Source organism: Astyanax mexicanus, chromosome 8 (assembly GCF_023375975.1).
Source record: "Astyanax mexicanus isolate ESR-SI-001 chromosome 8, AstMex3_surface, whole genome shotgun sequence".
Lineage (NCBI taxonomy): Eukaryota > Metazoa > Chordata > Actinopteri > Characiformes > Acestrorhamphidae > Astyanax > Astyanax mexicanus.
The window spans coordinates 57,486,404-57,507,193 of record NC_064415.1 but is presented as its reverse complement, the minus strand read 5'-3'; the positions used below and the strand labels follow the sequence as shown (position 1 = coordinate 57,507,193).

The following is a 20,790-nucleotide window of genomic DNA, read 5'->3' as shown; positions in this document are numbered from 1 at the left end:
TCTACTGCATATTTCTCCCTCTCTTTCTCCCTATGGCATCCTTCTTTCTTTCTCTCATGCATACATCTCTCTCTTTCTGTACTTCTCCCTCTCTCCTGCATGTCTTTTTCTTGCATCCTTCTTTTTCTTTATCTCTTTTTTCTGCATCTCTCTCCTTCTTTCTCTATACTTCATCACTTTCTCTCTCCACTTCATCTCTCTCTTTCTCTCTCTACGGCATCCCTCTCTCCTGCATCTCTCTTTCCCCCACTTTTTCTCTTCGTTCTGTGTTTGCAACCAATGCAATGCTGTCACCCAGTGGACAGTTTTGGAATGGCTTTAGCTTCAACAGCTTTATATATGTTTAAAATATAAATAAAATATTTAAAATCTTTTAAAAATACATAATAATGAATAATAAACGTTTTTATATTTTTGGAAAATACCTTATTATTATTATTGAATATTATAATTATTATTATTATTAGTAGTAGTAATTGTATTTTAATGTAATTAAAGGTCTGTTAATGTCTGTATTCTGATACTACAAAACACTCAGTAATTAATCACCACCAGTATGAGTGTATTTTGCGTGTATTTGACAAAAGACACATTAAAAAAATAACAAATTTATACATTAGTGTCGTTGCTCTTGCTGGTAAAGATGCACTTCTCTTCTGAATAAAACATTCCCAACTTTCTCTTAAACAAAAAACACAGTGAAATAATCATCATAAAAAATCTATTTAAATCTGCAGTATAATATAAACATGATTCGGCACATTTGCATATGTAAATCAAGCTCTGCAGTGAGGCCATGCGGCGTCTGTATTTACAGCAGATCAGGTATAAAGCTTTCTGACCTCGAACCCGTTTCACCACACACTCCCACATTTTTAAAGCTGTCTGTCTGGAGTCGAACAACCTGATCTCCATCTGCTGCATCTGATCTGTTTGATCTGTAACCACAGAAAATCATTTCCATATTCTGTCTTCCTGAACTCAGAAAATAACAAAACATGATCATGTAAATCATTATAATAGACGTTGAGAAGCAGGTGAATAATATATTATACTTTTGGAATTGCTGTGAAATGGAAATTTTAGAAAAGTTTTTTTTTAATTAGCGCACATACATTTTGGACATCTATGCTATGATACTATCATACTCTCAAAAAAGTATATCATTAAAAAGTTACTTTATTTTAGTAATTCAGTTCAAAATGTGAAACTCATAAATTATATAGATCTATTTTAAGTGTTTCTTTATTTTATTGTTAATGATTATGAAGTGTCCAGCCAATGAAAACCCAATAATCAGTGTCTCAGAAAATTTGAGACCAATTGGTACTTTTGGCATGGTTGGCAGTGTGCCAATCCTGCTGGAAAATGAAATCTGCATCTCCATCCATCATCTGCTGGTGTTGATCCACTGTGTTAAATCAAAGCCAAAGTCAGTGCAGTGGTTTTTTCTTGGAAAATCTTACAGCACTTCATGCTTTCCTCTGCTGATAACAACTTTTATAGAGATGCGAATTTAATTTTCCAGCGGGACTTGGCACACTGCCCACACACTGCATAAAACACCAATATTTGTGTGGTTTTCATTGGCTGTAAGCCATAATCATCGACAATAAAAGAAATAAACGCTTAAAATAGATCTAAACAAATGAAATAAAACAACTTTTCAATGATAATCTAATTGCCATCAGCTGCCAGAGCCCTGAGAGAGCACAATTGGCCTAGCTTGCTCTCTCTGGGTGGGTACAGTACAGTAGATGGCGCTCTCTCTTTTCCCTCATCACTCCTAGGGTGATGTGGATCAGCACAAGGCTGCATCTGTGAGCTGATGTATCAGAACCAAGACTAGATAGAAGTGTTGAAATATCCAGGCTAAATGCAACAGATAGAGATCAGGTTGAAAAGAACAGAACAATACTGGCGCGTCCCATTTAACAGTCTACACCAGCACACGCCATCAGAAATAACAAACACAACGATCTGCAAAACTATAAAAATAAAGCTATTTTTTCTCTTATATACGTGTATATAGAGTCACAACACAATACTGATGGCTTTCCATCCATTCAGACTGTCTTGCTTGCAGTTTGTATGTAAATCCCAGCGACAGCCAGTTCTCCCCTTTGATTTGGTACATTCAGTTCACATTTACATAAAACAGGGCGGGGTTTACAAGGCACGAATAAAACAAAACGGGATTAACAGTGTTTAGCAAGGGTTTACATTCTCAGAAGCACATTCATTGGACGTGTATATAGTATATAAGCCACGACAAGTAGCTGTGTGTTATTTATTAAAGCAATACTCTGTTTTTTTATTATATCCTCCTGAGACCCGGACTTTTGCTTTGCATGCATTTTTTATTTCTCCTAGCTATTTGAGATTAGTGGGACGTAAAACTAGTATAAAAACTAAACTGTGTTTTTGCAAAAAAAAACAACTTCTTGTATGAAAACATTGTCCTAATATAGGGACAGCAGTTTATTTTAACATTTAAATTGATCTTCTTGTGATCAGTAGGACCCAATTTGTCCAAAAACTACATTTTAGCTTTCTACACTAAGTAAATAAACTAGTTTAAAACTTATAATTTAAAGCAAATTTTCACCAAGCCTATGTTTCTGTCTGGACTGGCTGTAGAAACTTTTGACTGGGATTCCCATCATCTTGTTTTTTTAATCAATTGAGTGTAATGTCATGTGACCACTAGATGGTACAGATAGTGTCTCCATATGAGGCCAAAGGGTCAATACTTACAAAACATATAAAAGTATCATATGACATATGACATCAAGCAAAAATGTAATGTCCCCATATGAGGACGCAGGGTCTCAGGAAGATATGTATGTCTGTCTTAAATCTGTTGCATTTTCTTTTTCCATTTGCTGTGTTGCTAAATCATGAGACAGTTACTGTGTTCAGATCTTATATGTTCTGTTTCACATTTTTGCACTGATTTGACTGAGTTATCAAATGAATACACTAATTTACAGAACAGATAATAGTAGCTAAATGTGAAATGGACAAACGTGAGCTTTCATGACAGCTAAAAGCTTCGTCTCACGTCACTACATGTTTGGTTCAACATCACTACTACAGTGTTAGCCCCTGGCTACATGTGTCATCCAGCACACTGGCTATTAGCTTCATTCTAGAGCCCTAAAATACAAAACCTCAGAGACCTAAAGCTTTGAGCCATATGCTTTAAAGGCGCTGCAATAAATGCATTAATTATATTGACTTTCTGCTTCATTTTGAAAACAATATTCATCAAATACTTCCATATAAATGTGTTAAACTTGATCTAAAGGAAAACAGCAACAGCCCATTAACCTCTAGAGTACACATTTGTTCACGTTAACATGTTTTTTCCACTTCTTTTAAAAGGATCTGATCACATGCAGCAGACAGACATCAGACTGAAGAACATCAGAGCACTTCTTTAAACCATTACCTGAAGAAAAGATCTCCCACAGAGCGTAACTGTGATTCTATCACATGTGCTGTCCTCCCTCCTCCCTCCTCCTTTAACGGTGAACCAGTTCTCCCATTTATCCCATATAGAACAGACCAGTGTTCACCAGTACAGCAGCAGACACTCAGGACTGGACCACCAGAAAAAAAAATCTGATAAGTCAATTAAAATATAAATGTGCGTAATAAAGCAGAAACGTCCCAAAAGGCACCTAAAACAAACAAAAACAGGTCCAAACGCATCAGAGATCTTCCAGTCGATTTCTCAGATAGTCCTAAAAAAACAATCCCTGGGTCAAAAACGTCCAGCTGAACCGTTTCCTCCTCACTTCCATCCCGAAATACAGACTTCCTGTCACTCGTCAATCTGCAGAAACCTCTTTATTGCTTCCTCCTGTGAAGTGAATGACATAAAGCAGAACAAAGATGATTTTTTTTTAGTGAATAAACAGTATTAAAATCCAATTAAATGAGTGTTTATTACAGTGGTTAATAAGTAATATTAAAGGTAAGTTAAGTAAATAACTCCTGTTACCTGCAGGAGTGAGGACCAGGGCCTGCAGGATGTCCGACAGCGAGACAATTCCTTCAATACTGGAGTTACTGTCCACCACCACCAGCCTGTGAACCTGAACAACAAACAGCCTCCAGTCAGAAATTAATTCAGAATTATAATAATTAATAGTATGTCTGTATGGGTGTCTGTCTATTAGTCTGTATGTTTCTATGTCTGTCTGTATATCTGTCTGTCTATATGTCTGTATGTTTGCTGATATGTCTATAAGTCTGTATGTACGTCTATATGTCTGTATGTATGTCAAACGTCTGTATATCTGTCTATATGTCTGTATGTATATCTGTCTATATGTCTGTATGTCAGTTTACAGTTTACGAGAATAGATCATTGAAAGGGTACAGTAGCACCCCCTACTGTCAGGATTATAAAATTAAAACACATTGCACAAAAAAAAACTTTTATTTTTGAAATATACACATAAACATAAAATTAAAGTTATATTAAAGGTTGAATTAAAGGTCCTCACCTCTGCCTTCACGATTCGGGTCACGATGGTCTCCAGTGTTTCGTGTCGGTTGCACTTCATCACCCCCTCGAAGTACTGCGAGCGGTGCTGCAGCGCCTGGGTCACGCTGACGTCCAGGTTATTGTAGGTTTTCTCCGCCGCCAAGTTCTACACACACACACACACACACACACACACACACACACACACACACACTAATGAACACTAATCAACACAGAGCAATACTATAACCTCTGTCTCACACACACTCTCCACACGCACACACACTTATAACACACACAGCCCTGTGATATTCTCAGAAAAAAATGATAAAATACTGTATTATACACTATATAATTTTGCTATATATACATTAGATAATTAAAAATTTCTTTTAAAAATGTAAACTTTTCTTTACTTTTTATTTCATATCATTAATGTAGTGTTTAATTTGTTTGGATTTCCTATATTTTTTATCTTTTTATTTTTAGTTTTTTCTATATCATTTTAATTGTGTTATTTCTTCCATTAAATTTACTATATATTGTTTACTAAATGTTATTTTTTTATTTAAATATATGGTACTGTTATTAAATATTTACATTTTATTATTTATTTATTTATTTTATTTATATATTCATTTTTTTTGCAAGTTGATACTATTCAATTCAACTGTGTCATACAAATAATTACTGTAGAATTAATGCCATTATATTAACCCTAACCTGCAGTAACCCTAATTTTACCCAGATAATTCTGTTTATATCCTTTTTTTAAACACAGATATTCTACACTAGTAAACAGACACCAGTAATATATATATATATATATATATTTTATGTATTTTATCAGCTGAATTTACTGCTGTATTAAATTAAACAGGATTTTTTTTTTTTTTTAAATACTTATTTGTGAAGTGACCTTAATTATAAGAAAGTCTTTATATAGATTTATATAAAAAAAATAATAATAAACTTATTTATATAGTATTTTTTACCACTGAATTCACAAAGGCAGATTTGCGTAAATTTTAAAAAACATTATAAGAACTTACTATGACGTCAAATTTGGAGTAGATATCTACAACCCTTCCTGCAAAACAGAAACACAACACACACCAATATCACATGACACATCCCTCTGAAACATACCAGTCTCTGATTGGACGGCACATGACAGTATTATTATTACAGATAATACATATAAAATAATAATGTGCTTTCTAGAAATCCTCATCCCTCGTTTTTATTCTTCTGTATAAATATATAAAGTATGAGAACATTAGCGGAGATGTTTACACTGGGATCAGGTTTTATTCTGAGGAAATCCCGTCCTGAAGCTTTCCACACATCTGCAGATACATTACAGAGCTCAGTTTCATCCTGCTGCAGCGCCGACCTGCTCCCAGACCTGCAGTACAGCCCCGTTTACTGTCTGTGTGACTTCAGTTTCTGAATCAGTTTCTCTGATTTTGCTATTTATAGGTTTATGTTTGAGTACAATTAACATTGTTGTTTTATTCTATAAACTACAGACAACATTTCTCCCAAATTACAAATAAAAATATTCTCATTTAGAGCATTTATTTACAGAAAATGAGAAAATAATGCAAAGAAAACAAGATCATATTCATAAAGAGTATGTAAGAGTTTAGAAATCAATATTTGGTGGAATAACCCTGGTTGGTTTTTAATCACAGTTTTTTTTTCATGCATCTTGGCATCATGTTCTCCTCCTCCACCAGTCTTACACACTGCTTTTGGATAACTTTATGCTGCTTTACTCCTGGTGTAAAAATTCAAGCAGTTCAGTTTGGTGGTTTGATGGTTTGTGATCATCCATCTTCCTCTTGATTATATTCCAGAGGTTTTTAATTTGGTAAAATCAAAAAGAAACTCATAATTTTTAAGTGTTTTCTTTTTTTTTTTACAGAGCTGTATATAATACTAATGTTAATAGTGCATGTTTGCAAGGTTAGTACACACAATGATCATTTTTTGGGAGTCAACTAATCTGATTATAATTTTTTGGGTTAATCGATTAGTCAACTATTATTTCTGCCATGTCTTCCATCTATAAAAACAATAGAAACAGCTGGATATGAGATTTAAAAACTATTTAAATGTCTAGATTTAGCTTAAAACATGGAAAGTTCTGATATTCAGTGAGTAAATATGTATGTAATCTGTTGTGATTCTGCACTTATCTCTTATTGCACTTTGCTTAATGCAGTACAAATTAATGATTAATCGACGATGCAATGATTAATTGTTGCAGCCCTACACATAATATTAACATACTAACCTGTTTTTTACTAACATTAAGTGATAAAGTATGACGTTTATTCTTCTTTATTTATTTTTTATTCATTTATTTTCTTCTATTTGTTCCTTTATACAAGAAAATATAATTATTTTTACACTTTTACATTTACAATCTGATGTTTTAGGTTAAATTCATGCAGTATTGAACACTGCACTGGTTCAGGATTACCGTTGACGTCGACCACAGGAAGTGCAGACACCCTCTTCTCCACAAAGATGCTGAGGGCTTTGATGATGGGCGTGTCCGGGTGGATGAAGGCGATGTTGGAATAGGTTCCGATCCCCAGTTCTCCCAGTGTGAGCTTCATGAAGGCCGGTTTGGGCATCTCACACACCTGAGAGTGAGACGGAGAGAGAGTGTGTGTTCAACAACAACTTTTTAGAATAAGCTGATTCACATCATCTCTAAAAATTGCGGTTCTGATACATCAGCTCACAGACGCAGCCTTGTGCTGATCCACATCACCCTACTAGGAGTGATGAGGGGAAAGAGAGAGCAGCATCTACTGAACTGTACCCACCCAGAGAGAGCAAGAACAACTGTGTGCTCTCTCGGGGCTCTGGCAGCTGATGGCAAGCTGCATGACTGGGATTCAAATGATCATAGTAGCACTTAGCTATAATATTGCTTAGTTATTTTCAAATTACATTACTTTTCCAGGTTTTTCATGACCGTATAAACTCTGTAGTTGTTATAAAGTGCATTTGTGCATTTTAAACTAAAAGTCTATTAGAAAAGGATATATTATGTAAACTGTATGGAAGCTGTTACACACTAAGCACCGGAGGAAGCTGATTGGTCAGAAATTGTTGCCTTTACTTACAAAAAGCTGCAGGAACTTGAGGATGCGCTTGTGTGTGAGGATGTAGAGTGCGTTCCCCGTCACTGGATCAATAACTGGCAACCGGTGTATTTTATTTTTGATGAGCGAATAAACAGCATCGTATATGCTGTAAAACACACACACACACACACACACACACACACACCAGGATGATCATCAGCTGGGTACAGAGAGCTGCTGGGCTGATTTCACTGTGAGCAGAGGAAGTGTGAACCTTGCGTCTGGAGAAATGTTCACGAGGGGCTTGAAGGTTTCCTGCAGGTAGAGTTCTGAGGAACAGAGCAAAAAAAAACAAAACACTGTTTCACCAACAAACATCACCAGCATTTTCACTCAACATCACTACTACAGAGAATCAACCTCTACAACATCCAATCACAAGCTGCCTCACAGCTCCTGTACCAGCTGATGCTGCGGACTGGAGCAGAATTAAACTGAGACATCTGATTCCTACGTGGTTGCTAAGGTGTTGCTATGGTATCCGTGTTGATTGCTAGTTTGTTTCTAAGTGGTTGTTAGGTGGTTGCTAAGGTGTTGATATTGTGTCCCTGGTGGTTGCTAAGGTGTTGCTATGGTATCTGAGTTGATTGCTATTTTGTTTCGAAGTGGTTGTTAGGTGTTGCTAAGGTGTTGATATGGTGGCCCTGGTGGTTGCTATGGTGTTGCTAAGTAATGTATTCACATAAATCAGATTACAATGTGTTTGCACGGTGCTGCGTGCAAATATATACACATATATCACGCAGCCACAGACGCTAGGATGCTTTGGTATCTGTGGTGGTTGCTAAGGTGTTGCTATAGTATCCGTGTTGATTGCTATTTTTTTTTCAAAGAGGTTGCTTGGTGGTTGTTAAGATGTTGCCATGGTGTCTGTGGTGTTGCTATGATGTTACTAAGTGGCTGATTGGTGTTTGCTATGAAGTTGCTAAGTAACGCATTGACATAAATCAGATTATAATGTGTTTGCACATTGCTGGGCAAATATATCACGCAGCCATAGATACTAGGTTGCTTTGGTATCTGTGGTGGTTGTTATGGTGTTGTAGGAGGTTGCTAAGTAGTGCATTTGCATAAATAATTCATAATGTGAAGGAGCTAGGGCTGATGGATATTTTATTACCGAAGTTGTGTGGGCATATATTTACCATATCATCAACTTCAGTCTGTACTTTTTTATTTTATGTGTCATTAAATTAAAACCAATATGTAATAAAGTGTTTTATAAAATTTGGAAATAGAATAGTAACTCTTACCTCTCCATGTCTCAATCTTGTGCTCCTCTAGTTCGTATATCTGCACCTGCAGAGACGAGAGAAAAAAGAACATTCAAAATTGCTTTATATTCCGTATTAATTTTGTGTTTCAAGAGAAAAAATATGACAATATTTTAAACACCTACTAAAGGTGACTTGTAGTATCTGTGTAGTATAATGATGAAGTCTGTGATGGTCAGCATTCCTGAAACAAAACAACAGAAAACATTAATTACACAAATAATCATATGATGTAAGAGTCGGGTTTGTGCTCTGCAATGCGTTTATTTGTTTATGTATACAAGCTGAGGGTGCACACTGCGCTCTGTGCTCCTGCATGGACGTCTGACCGTTGACTGTTGTCAGGGTTTTAATCAGTCAGTGGAGCTCCTGAATTAGAAACAAGCCAGAACACTTCCAGACCTCCACGCCCATCAGTGAATTATTGGCAATTTACCCTCTTCAATGAAATCCGAACCCCAGACCTGAAGAACCTTCCAGTCTTCCAATTTTAGTGGTTTCTTGCTCCAACACACCAACATCAGTTCAGGAAGTATTATTAATGCAATACGCATCTTGATCAGGAGTGTTGGAAGCAGTATAAACACATTACATTAGCTGGAGATCATGGTATAATAAAAGTTCTTACCCACAAAGCTCTGCTTTTTGGTCTCCCACAGTGGAGCAGCTCGGACTCCGTTGGCAACCAAAGCAAAGAAGGCCTTTTTTACCTGAGAACAGAGAAAAAGATCCACATTATATCTAACAGTGCTTCCTCTGAGCGTGCTAACATCATACGTTTACCTTCACCACGCACAGCTATAGAGGAACAAGTCACCTGAGAAAGTAATTAATTATTATTCTAGTCCTGTACAGCTCGTATCTATAGTTTGTATATATGTAGTAAACTGAATAAACTAATACAAACACGGCAAGTGACGAGTGGTGAGTAATAAAGTGTTAAAATAAGCTTAAACCTGTTCTTACATTCTTTATAATAGCGTGATCTGATATACAATCCCACACTACGCTTAAAAATCCTCGAGAATACTAGGTTTACTATGTGCTATTCTGATATTATGGCTAATTTTGAGGACCATTCCACCACAGAATGGGTTCTGTTTGCTTGTTGTAACTCTGAATATATTAACACATATATTTAACCATTTAAAACATGTACTGGTTAAACTCAGTTTGGTTCATATTTTACAGTTTTATAGTTTCTAAGCCAAATATGGTTTCAAAACTCATGTGACGTTTAAAAAGCATGTTTAAAAGCAAGTCCACTAATTCCTTTAATTTTCTCTAAAAGATTCCCTATATATTGGAGTCACACAACAATGCAACAAAAAATACAATTATCTAAAGGCTTTTAATAATTATATATTTCATGGTATAGTTTATACTGTAATTTTTTCAGTGTTTTAAGTAGTTTTTATTCATGTTTTTAATTATTTATCTTACTTTTGCAATTGAGGCAATGTACAAGACTTAAATAATATATAAATATAAATATATTTTAAAGTTATTTTGTGTGCACATTTATACATGTAATTTCCTGGAGACAGAAATGGCACCAATTCAGTGAAATGGCCTTTAATAATTATAACAGCAGCAACAAAACTATTAATATTCTATTATTAAACTTTGCTTTTCCGTTTTCTACTCTACTATAACTGCACACTGTTGTGAGTGAATGAATGAATGAATTCCTACCTGAAGCGTGGTATCAAAGACCACTAGCTTTGAACTGGTGGGAATGAGATCATAGCACTGGTGGGACTTCATAAAGCGCGTGTAAATATCACAGTCTGGCTCTGAAGCTGGAAAAACAACAGAAATCACTAAAAAATATATATTTTCAATTTCCTTTTTTTGATCAACAGATCAAAGAATCAGAATTTAAAGGTAAAAAAAGGTGAAGGTCACAAAATTACCTTCATCACTGAGTTCAAGTTTCTCCAGCATGCCTGCAGCCACACCGTAAACCTGAGGACAAGATAGCGTAAGATTATTAGAGGACCAATCAGAACGGATCATCTGAACATTCAGAACTTCTCCAGTAAAACACCTACTGAAATCCCCTCAGTCCTGAGTTTAACCTTGCAGATCCACATGTGGCACACACCACACACACACACACAGCAGGTAAAACATTCACAGAGCTCACACACACACACACACACACATACACACACACACTCTTTCAGTCTGTGCTCATTCGCCTGGTGCCTTTGATCTCAAACCACTAGTCGTACTGTTTAAATAGTGAAGATGTAGATAAATAGGTGGACTGAGTCTCATTTTTGCTTGTACAAAAGATATATATATATACAGTTATAGAGTACCAGATCAACTCTAAAAGGTGCATTCATTCCAAAAAACAGTAAGAAAAGAAAAGAACGATTTTTTTTTATAATTTTAATTTTAATTTTCTCCCATTTTCTCTTCCATTTATCTGGCCAACTGTTCCACCAATTCAGCCGAGTAGCATCACAGTGCTAAAATTCGGAGGAAAGCGCAGCGACTCTGCGGGTTCTGATATATCAGCTCACAGATGCAGCCTTGTGCTGATCCACATCACCCTAGGAGTGATGAGAGGAAAGAGAAGAGCATCATCTACTGTACTGTACCCACCCAGAGAGAGCAAGCAGGGCCAACTGTGCTCTTTCAGGGCTCCGGCAGCTGATGGCAAGCTGCATGACCGGGATTCCCCAGCATTATCCCGATCATAGTGGCAGCCTTCCCTCCTAACATTCCTAACATTTAAAAAAAACTGCATGGACACTTATGCTATGGACTCATAAAAAAGATTTTGTGAAAAGTGTTTACCCAAAAAATGAACAGTGTAGGGTTGATTCTTCATGTAAACAGTAATATTCTAAATGGTTGGTGTGGTGGTGCAGTGGATAACACCACCCCTGACAGTGAGGTAATATGTGGGAGACTGGGGTTCAGTTCCAGGTCTGGGTGACTGAATGCTGTGCTACACCAATAAGAGACCCTGGGCTAGACTCCTAACTTATAAATGTAAACGTAAATGTTCATAGAATACAGAAAGTCCTATTCACTTGGCTGCACTTCAGCTGTACTGCTTGTTCAAACATTAAATCTATGATAACTTTAATAAATGTAGAGAAAGAAAGCTCACCAGGTGAGAGGCGGAGCTGTACATGTAGGGGGCGGGGCTGAGGGGTGAGTAGGTGGGGGTGGATGTGGAGAGCGGGGGTTTGCTGGAGCTGGAGGATAAGCTGAAGTGCTGGCCGGTCTCTGGAGGAGAGGAGAGCGAGCGAGAGCGCCGTTCCTCCAGACGCTCTGCAGCACTGCTGCTGCTGCTGCTGGGGGCTTCCAGAGAGAACATCAGGGGGCTGGAGCTCTGCGTCGGGGTGCCGGGGGGAGACGAGACCCCGCCGGAGGCTGCAAAACACAAACAACAGCTTTATAAAACAATATAAAAGCACAGAAACGTGTTATAGAGCTGAATGATCAGGGAGGCCAGTCAGAGTGGACATTAAAATATATTAAAGACACTATAAATTATATTATTATATCAGAATTAAAAATACAGTATATCAATCTGAAAAGTCAATATTAGAGCTGCAACTAATGATTATTTTGGTAGTCTTTATTTATAAATAATCTGATGATTATTTATTCGATTAGTCGATTAGTCAACGATTATTTCTGCCATGTCCTCCATCAATAAATACAACAGAAAAACAGCTGAACATGAGATTTAAAAGGCATTTAAATGCCTAGATTTTGTTTAAACGTGGGAAGTACTAATTTAGTAAGTAAATATGTATTTAGTAGTAAATCTGTTGTGTTTGGGCACTTTTGGAAACACACACTGAGTTAAATTTAAACATTTTGAGTAACCTCATTTATCTCCCATTGCACTTCTGTCTCCAGCACTTTGTGTAATGTGGTACTTTTACGAATTAACAATTAGTCAACAATAAAATTCGTAGTCGATAAATTTAAATAATCTACATTGTCGATAGGCCTGGACAATAATTCGATATCGGTATTTATCGCGATAAGAAATGTTTCAATAACGGTGATATCAGTTTTGTGGTATATCGATATGTATTATTTACAGAATCACGGACAGGCGTTTTTTACTGGCGTCAGCTCGCCGCAGAGCTCAACACATTCAGCCTCCGTAGCTGGGCTACGTCAGTGCGTGATGACGTAACCACACAGGCACGTAGCCAAATAGGCTAGGCTAGGCAAGGCTAGGTTAAAATGGCTAGGCTCGGGTCAGCTTCGCTACGCAGCAAAAATGTCTCGCGCTGGAGACAAACGGAGCCGGGACGAGCGGATCCAAGGCTAAGGTAGACTCGGTTCGGTCGGCCCCGGATCCTCGAGGCCGGCCGCGGGTCCGCTCCCTTGCCGCTTTGCTGCAAATTGTGCCGGAGAGTGCAGCCGACCAGCAGCGGTAATGTTAATACATCTAAACTGTTCCACCACTTCAAGCAACTCCACTACATACAATATTTTTCTTATACTGACTGAAACACTTTTATAGCTTATGTTGTAACTAAGTTATTCATAGTTGATAAAGCCTGTAGGTTTGTTTATTTGACGGGAAAATCTTGTTGCTTTTACGTATATAAAGGCTTATTGTATTCTATATCCTAGTTGAAACACTTTTGTTTTAATCTGTTAAATTTGTTCACAAAGAATAAGAAGCTCTGCCTCTGTTGTAATTTAAAGTTATTTTTATAGGTAATAGTTATATAGGCTTATGTTTGACAGGGATGTGATGTTATTATTTTGCTATATGCAAATAATATTGAGCATTGATTTATTTTGACTAGTTTTATTTCTAAATTATTAAAGTTTTTGTGAAAGGAGGTTTCAAAGGCTTAAATTAAATTTTCAGACAGTAGTAGGTACAGATTTCCATTAGATAGACAGATAGATAGGTAGATAGATAGATAGATAGATAGATAGATAGATAGATAGATAGATAGATAGATAGATAGATAGATAGATAGATAGATAGGTAGATAGATAGATAGATAGATGTGCATATAATGAGGGTATCTGATGCCAACCATACAAAAAGTGCAAATACACAGTTATATAATAATTTAAATTCGCAGTGCTGCAGGGATTGCAGGGCTTCTTAGCAGTTTTCTGAGGCCTTCAAAGTATTTATATCGATATCGAAATTATATCGTATCGACCGAAATTTAAGGAATATATCGTGATATAAATTTTGGCCATATCGTCCAGCACTAATTGTCGATTATATCGACTAATCGTTGCAGCCCTCGTCAATATAAAGCGCTAAAGGGTGTGAAAGAAGCAGAAGCAGAAGACAGCTGACACAATTCTCCACCTGTTAAACTAAAATCACAGCAGCTAAGAAAACTATTCAGACTCTGAGAGCTGTGCGTTTCTGGTATTCCTGTTATCTCCTGACATTTAGCCGCATTCTGCCAGCTGGCCGGGGCTCGGCCGCTCGCTCGCTCGGTGTGTCACTGTGTTAACTTCTTATTTTAGCCTCGCCGCTGCTACACATTCCACAGGAGCTGATAAGCTGACCAATCAGCTCAGGGCCAGACCTGCACAGAGCGGCGCTGATCTAATCTACTGCAGTACTGATTCTTTTTATTTTCTAAAATTTCACTGGAGTTTTATCAGAATTTTATCAGATTTAACTATTTTTCTGTTTTAAACAACTGAAATTTTATTTTATGTATAAAAGTCCTCTTTTTAAAATAGTTGTAGGAGTTGCAATAAAACTGTAATAAACAGAATTATGCAATATTTATGTCTCAATTATTTTTTATGCTCCTTTATTTAAAATATTCTATTTCAGAATACTAATTATGACTGCAGGCCAATACAATTCCTCTTTTTCAAATAGTTTCTACTAACCCAAATTGATCAATTTAATCAGATCTGATCTAAATGGCTAGTTTATATAAGACCCCAATGACCTGATTTCTTGTAGACCCTATAACCTCTGACTTAGATCTTTCATTTTTTCCGTTTTGTATTGAAAATTTCCCTGCTTTTATTGTAAATAGTTATTCACCTTGACATAAATAAGTAAATAGATAATAAAAATGGTGATTTACATCCTGGGGAGGTCAGAAATTAGGCTGTTTGTACCACCATTGTTGTATTTTATTCTGTACAACATTACTGAAACAATTGTTTGAGATGTATGGACATCGTGAGCATAATGAAAGTTTCTCTTTGAAACTCTTTGATTGACTTTTCCATTTAAAAAAGAAATAGTTTCTACTAAACTTTAAAAAAATGGTTTAAATTTTATAGTCTATTCTGACTATCCTACTTTACCATAGCAACCAGTTCTTTTAAAGAGCCACTAAACCATATTCTTTTACCCCCTATTTTTTTATTAATAGCTGAAATATGTTCTTTTAAACATATTTCAACATTCAACCATCTGCATCTCACTACTATCAGAGACACACACTGCTCAGCCCCAATCAGCTCTCCCTTCTGCCCCACCTCTAAACCCATACATCACCCAGCGCCCCTCCCAAACTACAAACCACTCCTCCCAAGTTTTTTTTTTTTTTTTTTGTAATTTCTAGGGGAAATAATGATGATCTCCTCTGGACTAAATGCAATCAAACTCTAACAGAAATAGTCAAGTATCTAGTAGAGAGCTTTCGTAGAAGAAAAGTGACTGTTACGGCCTAATAATACCTGTGTAAATGATGTGTAGTCCAACACTGGGCTTCGGGATGATTTACTTAACAAATACCAAAGTTTGGATCATTTTATCTCATTAATAAAGTTAATAAGATCTATTTAAGTAACTCCAGAGCCTGTAGGAGGGATTCTAAGAGCAGCAGGTCTGTTTTGGTATTTCCCCGGGGGTCAGGAACCACTGCTGAAACCCCATCTCTGCTTTTCTCTGAAGCTCTGCTGCGGTGTGAACTCTCTCCGGATGGTGTAAAAATAGCCAACCTGGCAACGTTTCTCTTAAATTTGGCAACACAAGCGTCAGGAAGCCCCAGCAACTTCTGATGATCTTTAGAAGATTGATGATGCCTCAACTATCACTTGATATTCCAGGTCACAGTGACTTTAATGATACGTTGCTTTCTGGGAAAGGCAGCCCTGAAAAACCTTCACCTTTAACCGTGACGTCTTCACGCCGGGGTTTCTGAACGAAGGCCAGCGCTCGCTGTGTGTGTTTCGAGTCTGAGTTACACTCTAGGAAAGAGTCTTGGTGTTGGTGCTTGTTAAGTATCTGAGGAAGCATTGGTGCATTTGGTGTGGTTGATTTCAGCTTGCATCATATTCTTCATGTGTTTATTTGGACTGTTTGCAGTTTTATCTGATATATCTGAACAAACACTGTCTCTGCTGGTGCTCCATGCTGTTTACACACTGGGAACAGTATGTGCACCGTTCACTGACTTTTACGTTAACTACGAGAATATCTGCGCTAGAGTTTAGATCGGGCCCAAAAAATATGACCCGGGTTCTGATACATCAGCTCACAGACGCAGCCTTGTGCTGATCCACATCACCCTAGGAGTAATGAGGGGAAAGAGAGAGCGCCATCTACTGTACCCACCCAGAGAGAGCAAGAGCAAGGCCAACTGTGCTCTCTCAGGACTCCGGCAGCTGATGCTGATGTCAAGCTGCATGACTGGGATATATGACCCTATATAATATGACTATATAACAAGTAATATTCACCATTGATGACTCCTGGTGGAACGGTACCAGAGATACTTGGGGGCTCGGACTGCCGCCTCCGGCTGAGCTGCTCCTCTTTGTTGCGCTTCTTGCTCCTCCGGAAACTGCCGAACCTCTTCAAGGGAAACGACATGCCTTAATCTGCACCGATCATAAACCATACTCCTCAGACTGAAGACAGGAAGGACGTGGGGTTCTGCAGAGTTGCCATTTGATGACCGTGGACCGGTAACGCAAGGAAGGTCAGCTCCTGACAAGAGATGTCTAAGAGATGTCCGAAGTATGTCCAATTCCAAGAGAATTCCAAGTGATGGAGCTCAACACAGGCTTGTTATGAGGTTCACCTGAAGTAAGACGCAGGTGTAGCAGATAACAATCCCCCTGTTTTTTGAAGAACGATGAAGGACGACTCTTTTACTGCATCTTGTAGGTTTGCCCTCTGCATGGTTGTCTCAAAAGCCCTCGATTCCTCTGGGGTGGTCAATCAATCAATCAATCAATCACTCAACGTTTCTTCCCACTGAAGACTTAATGGCGTTAATTCCGAGCATCGTGTCTGAAGGACCTTTCTCCTTTCTCTGATTTGATATTCTGTCCCTCTGCACTCCTTCCAACAGCTAAACGCTAAAGCTGTGGGTCAGCGATCCTCGGCTCTTCCTGCGGAAACTTGCCAGGTGCAACTGATGACTGCGAGCCTTTTTAAAATAGCCCATATGGCAGGATGGTTTAAAAGTAGACCGCCTGCAGTTACGCCCACAGTCTGCCCCCAGCCAACCCTAAATTCAGCCCAGCCCCCTGCCTGGCCACACCTCCAATCCTTTAAGGTTCCTCCAACCACTGATCACACAATACTCCAGCCTCGGCTTCGGGCTCCTCAGACGTGGATAATAGTGAACAAAGCATCAGGCGAATAGATCTAATCATATAAAGACATGTGTCTCTTTCTGCAGTGTCCCCAATGCCACCACTTCATCACCTCCTGCTTGCTGAGTGACCTTTAACAGCCTCCACCTCCCTCTGTCCCCTCCCTCTGCCTTCCTGAAGAAGCTGCCTGCTGTTCCCACAAACCTCGTCCTGCAGCAGCTTGAGTAGAGTTTTATTTCTCCGATATATTTAAGAGAGAAGACGGAAAGATTGCATTGCTGTGTCTAGAAAAAAATTAGCTCGCTATCAGAGTTGCAATGGTTGTTTTTATCCTCTGTGATTTTATTCCTGTCCAGAACAATCATGTACGTGTTTTTCTCAGACGTCCTCTGAGATAAAAAATTACACGCTAATTTATCTAATGTTTTTCTCTGAACTCCGTGGTCCTCCGGTAATTTTAGTCCCGTCCGGACGCACATCCCTGAGTTTCGTCTCCTCGCGTTAATATTAATAAAATAGCTATTTGTCCACTGCCACGCACTGTAGTTACACTATGACACTTTAGGTGCACTCTGTTTCCACGGAGATCCACGTTAAAAACACAACAGCGAGTGGAAATGGAGGAGCTACTGAACGAGATGATGTCAAGATGTCGAAATGAGAAAAACTAAAACCTAAAAACTCTTTTTTCAACTGCAGTAGAAGTATGTGTAGAAGTGTAAAATATTTGAATCCCATCCAGAAATGGCTTTATTTCTCACACAATGTATTTATATGTATTTATAACAGCCGACATGAGTTATAATCTCATTCTCATACGGTCATAATGAGACTTTGAGCATGTTTGTGGCACTTCATTAAGAACAAAAACAACATCATTGCTTTTCCTTAAACTATAAATATTTTCCCTGAGCATACTGGACGATTTAGCTGTCCTCACCAGTAGGAAGTACAAATGAAGAGCATGACAAAAATTAATCACGATTAATCGACTAATCAAACAAATAATTGGCATATTAGTTAACTACTAAATTAGTAGCCATTAGCTGCAGCCCTATACTGTAATAGGACTTAAAGTAAATATAATAAATAAATACTAATTGTAAACTGAAATAGAAACTCCCCACCTCTCCGCTTTTTGGCCGTAAATGGACGGGTGGTGCTGCACAGCGAGACACGTTCAGATAAGGTTAAATATCCGTGCTCGTCTATAAGAGTGAGAATTCTTTAGATAACGGTCTCACTTCAGTCAGGAGGAAACAGAGAGCGCAGACACGCCGTCATGTTCCTCACTTGTGGATGATGTGTCACAGAATCACCTTACAGCTGATAAGACAGGGGCAGGAGACATGTCTGTGTTTATAACGAGACTTAATGCATCATCATATTTAACCCTTTCAGACCTGAATTATATTTCAGTGAAAAATATATAAGAATGCTGTTTTTTGCGCATTTGTGCATTGCACACAAAAGAAGACTATCAAATATAAAAATTTGGTAACACTTTACTTGGATGGTCCATTTGATGGCCTCTTTGATGCTCAACTGACATTCAACTAACACTCAACTACATGTCTATTAAATGCAAATGAACTAAAAGGTGAAAGTAAATGATTCTCTATTGAATATAACCCTACATTCAACTCTAATCCAAACGCTTATCTTAATATTTTAGGATTGAGTTTAGGGTTAGATTTTAAGTTTAGGTTAAGGTTAGGGTTAGGGTTAGGGTTTGATTTTATGGTTGATTAAGGGTTAAGGTTAGGGTTAGGTGTAGGGTTAGGTTCTATTTTTAATCATTTACATTCAACATAGTGTAGTGGAGACCACTGTGAATGTATTGTTGTTGGCTCTGGTAGCGAGGTACACCGTGTTCAGTCTGGTGTGTCGGCCAGAACACCACTAAAGCCAGAGTTTGATCAAGAGTTTTATTGCAGGTAAGGACATAGGCGTAGTTACAGGCTGTGGTAATTTCTCAATAACGCACAGCAGCTGAACAGAGTTGAACAGTCAGAGCAAACTAAGGTAGCTGGCCATGAGGCAGCAAAATCTACACTGTTTCCTACAGGAAATGACATCAGAGAACAACATGTGACTAGCTTCAGCCAATGGCATTAGGTTTCCACAGATTAAACAGAACAAATAATATATTAATAAATTATTAAACTCTACAGTCAGTTCTGGGCCTTTTGAACAGCCGCCCCCAAATGTATAGAATACATTTGTTCTCAACAAAGGCTCCATCAATTACTGATTGACTGCAGATCCAGGACGGCTTTCTTCCTCTGAAGAGGGGAGGGCTGGCAGAAACACAAGTCTGGCAACAGGTCGGGTGTATGTTTTACCCTTAACCTGTACATCTGCAACCCGAATGTGACCATCAGCACTGGGGTGGACTTTGACAACTCGTCCAATTGGCCAGAGGGCTCTAGGCAACTGGGGATCTACCATCATCACTACTGAACCTCCAGGGAGATTCGCTGACCCGGAGTGCCACTTTTGGCGGGACTGCAGGCTTGGTAGGTACAGACGAATAAAGCTGGACCAAAAGTGGTCTGCCAGTACCTGTGAGTGCCGCCACCGACGACGGCTTAGGAGCTCATCCTTTGGATATACTATCTGTGGAAGGGAGCCGTCCAGCCGCCCCATCAACAGGTAATTTGGTGTCACTGGGTCAAGGTCACTGGCATCTGATGAGACGTAGCCCAGGGGTTTAGAATTGAGGATTCCCTCAACCTCAAGGAGCACAGTACGAAGGACTTCTTCAGTGACTGGTTGTGCACCCACGGTGGTGTAAAGTGCAGTCTTCACCGAACGGATCTCTCTCTCCCATACACCTCCGAAGTGAGGTGCTGCTGGAGGATTGAAGCAGAAATGGATCTTCTGTTTGGCTAGAAGCTGTTGTAAGTGTGGGGACAATGCTGAAAAGGCCTCTTGAAGTTCCCTTTCCCCTCCTCTGAAGTTTGTCCCCTGATCTGAAAACAGCTCGGCAGGTGTACCCCTTCGGGCTATAAACCTCCGGAGAGCCATCAAGAATGAATCCGTATCAATCGAGGTAAGAACATCTAAGTGCACAGCACGGGTGGTAAGGCACTTGAATATTATACCCCATCTCTTTTCATTTCGGCGTCCTACCTTGACCCCAAAGGGTCCAAAACAGTCCATCCCCGTAGAATGAAATGCGGGTTTGAACAGTTGAAGGCGGGCTACCGGTAGGTCAGCCATCTTTGGTACAGTGGGTCTTCCTTTCCATCTGTGACAGTCAGGGCAAGTTCTTTGGAAACGGCGGACTGCCTCACGTCCTCTC

At 38.5% G+C, this 20,790-nt stretch overlaps 1 protein-coding gene across 3 annotated transcripts in view; it reads right to left on the bottom strand.

The window, feature by feature from the left end:
• Window positions 1–557: 557 nt before the first annotated feature.
• prkag2b (protein kinase, AMP-activated, gamma 2 non-catalytic subunit b) overlaps window positions 558–20,790 on the bottom strand; it is a 44,192-nt gene continuing 23,959 nt past the window's right edge. For 2 of the 3 annotated variants that reach the window (XM_022677779.2, XM_049482026.1), the window contains 13 exons: window positions 12,070–12,335; window positions 10,856–10,907; window positions 10,635–10,741; window positions 9,568–9,649; window positions 9,065–9,123; window positions 8,919–8,964; window positions 7,880–7,934; window positions 7,645–7,771; window positions 6,990–7,155; window positions 5,551–5,588; window positions 4,518–4,664; window positions 4,010–4,103; window positions 558–3,868 (listed from right to left, as the gene is read on the bottom strand). In XM_022677779.2, coding sequence (XP_022533500.2) covers window positions 3,837–3,868; window positions 4,010–4,103; window positions 4,518–4,664; window positions 5,551–5,588; window positions 6,990–7,155; window positions 7,645–7,771; window positions 7,880–7,934; window positions 8,919–8,964; window positions 9,065–9,123; window positions 9,568–9,649; window positions 10,635–10,741; window positions 10,856–10,907; window positions 12,070–12,335 — 1,271 coding nt within the window. In that variant the 3' untranslated portion in view covers window positions 558–3,836. Of the gene's footprint in view, window positions 3,869–4,009; window positions 4,104–4,517; window positions 4,665–5,550; window positions 5,589–6,989; window positions 7,156–7,644; window positions 7,772–7,879; window positions 7,935–8,918; window positions 8,965–9,064; window positions 9,124–9,567; window positions 9,650–10,634; window positions 10,742–10,855; window positions 10,908–12,069; window positions 12,336–16,619; window positions 17,374–20,790 lie in introns of those variants that run through there. The other variant, XM_007229161.4, reaches the window with a different exon arrangement.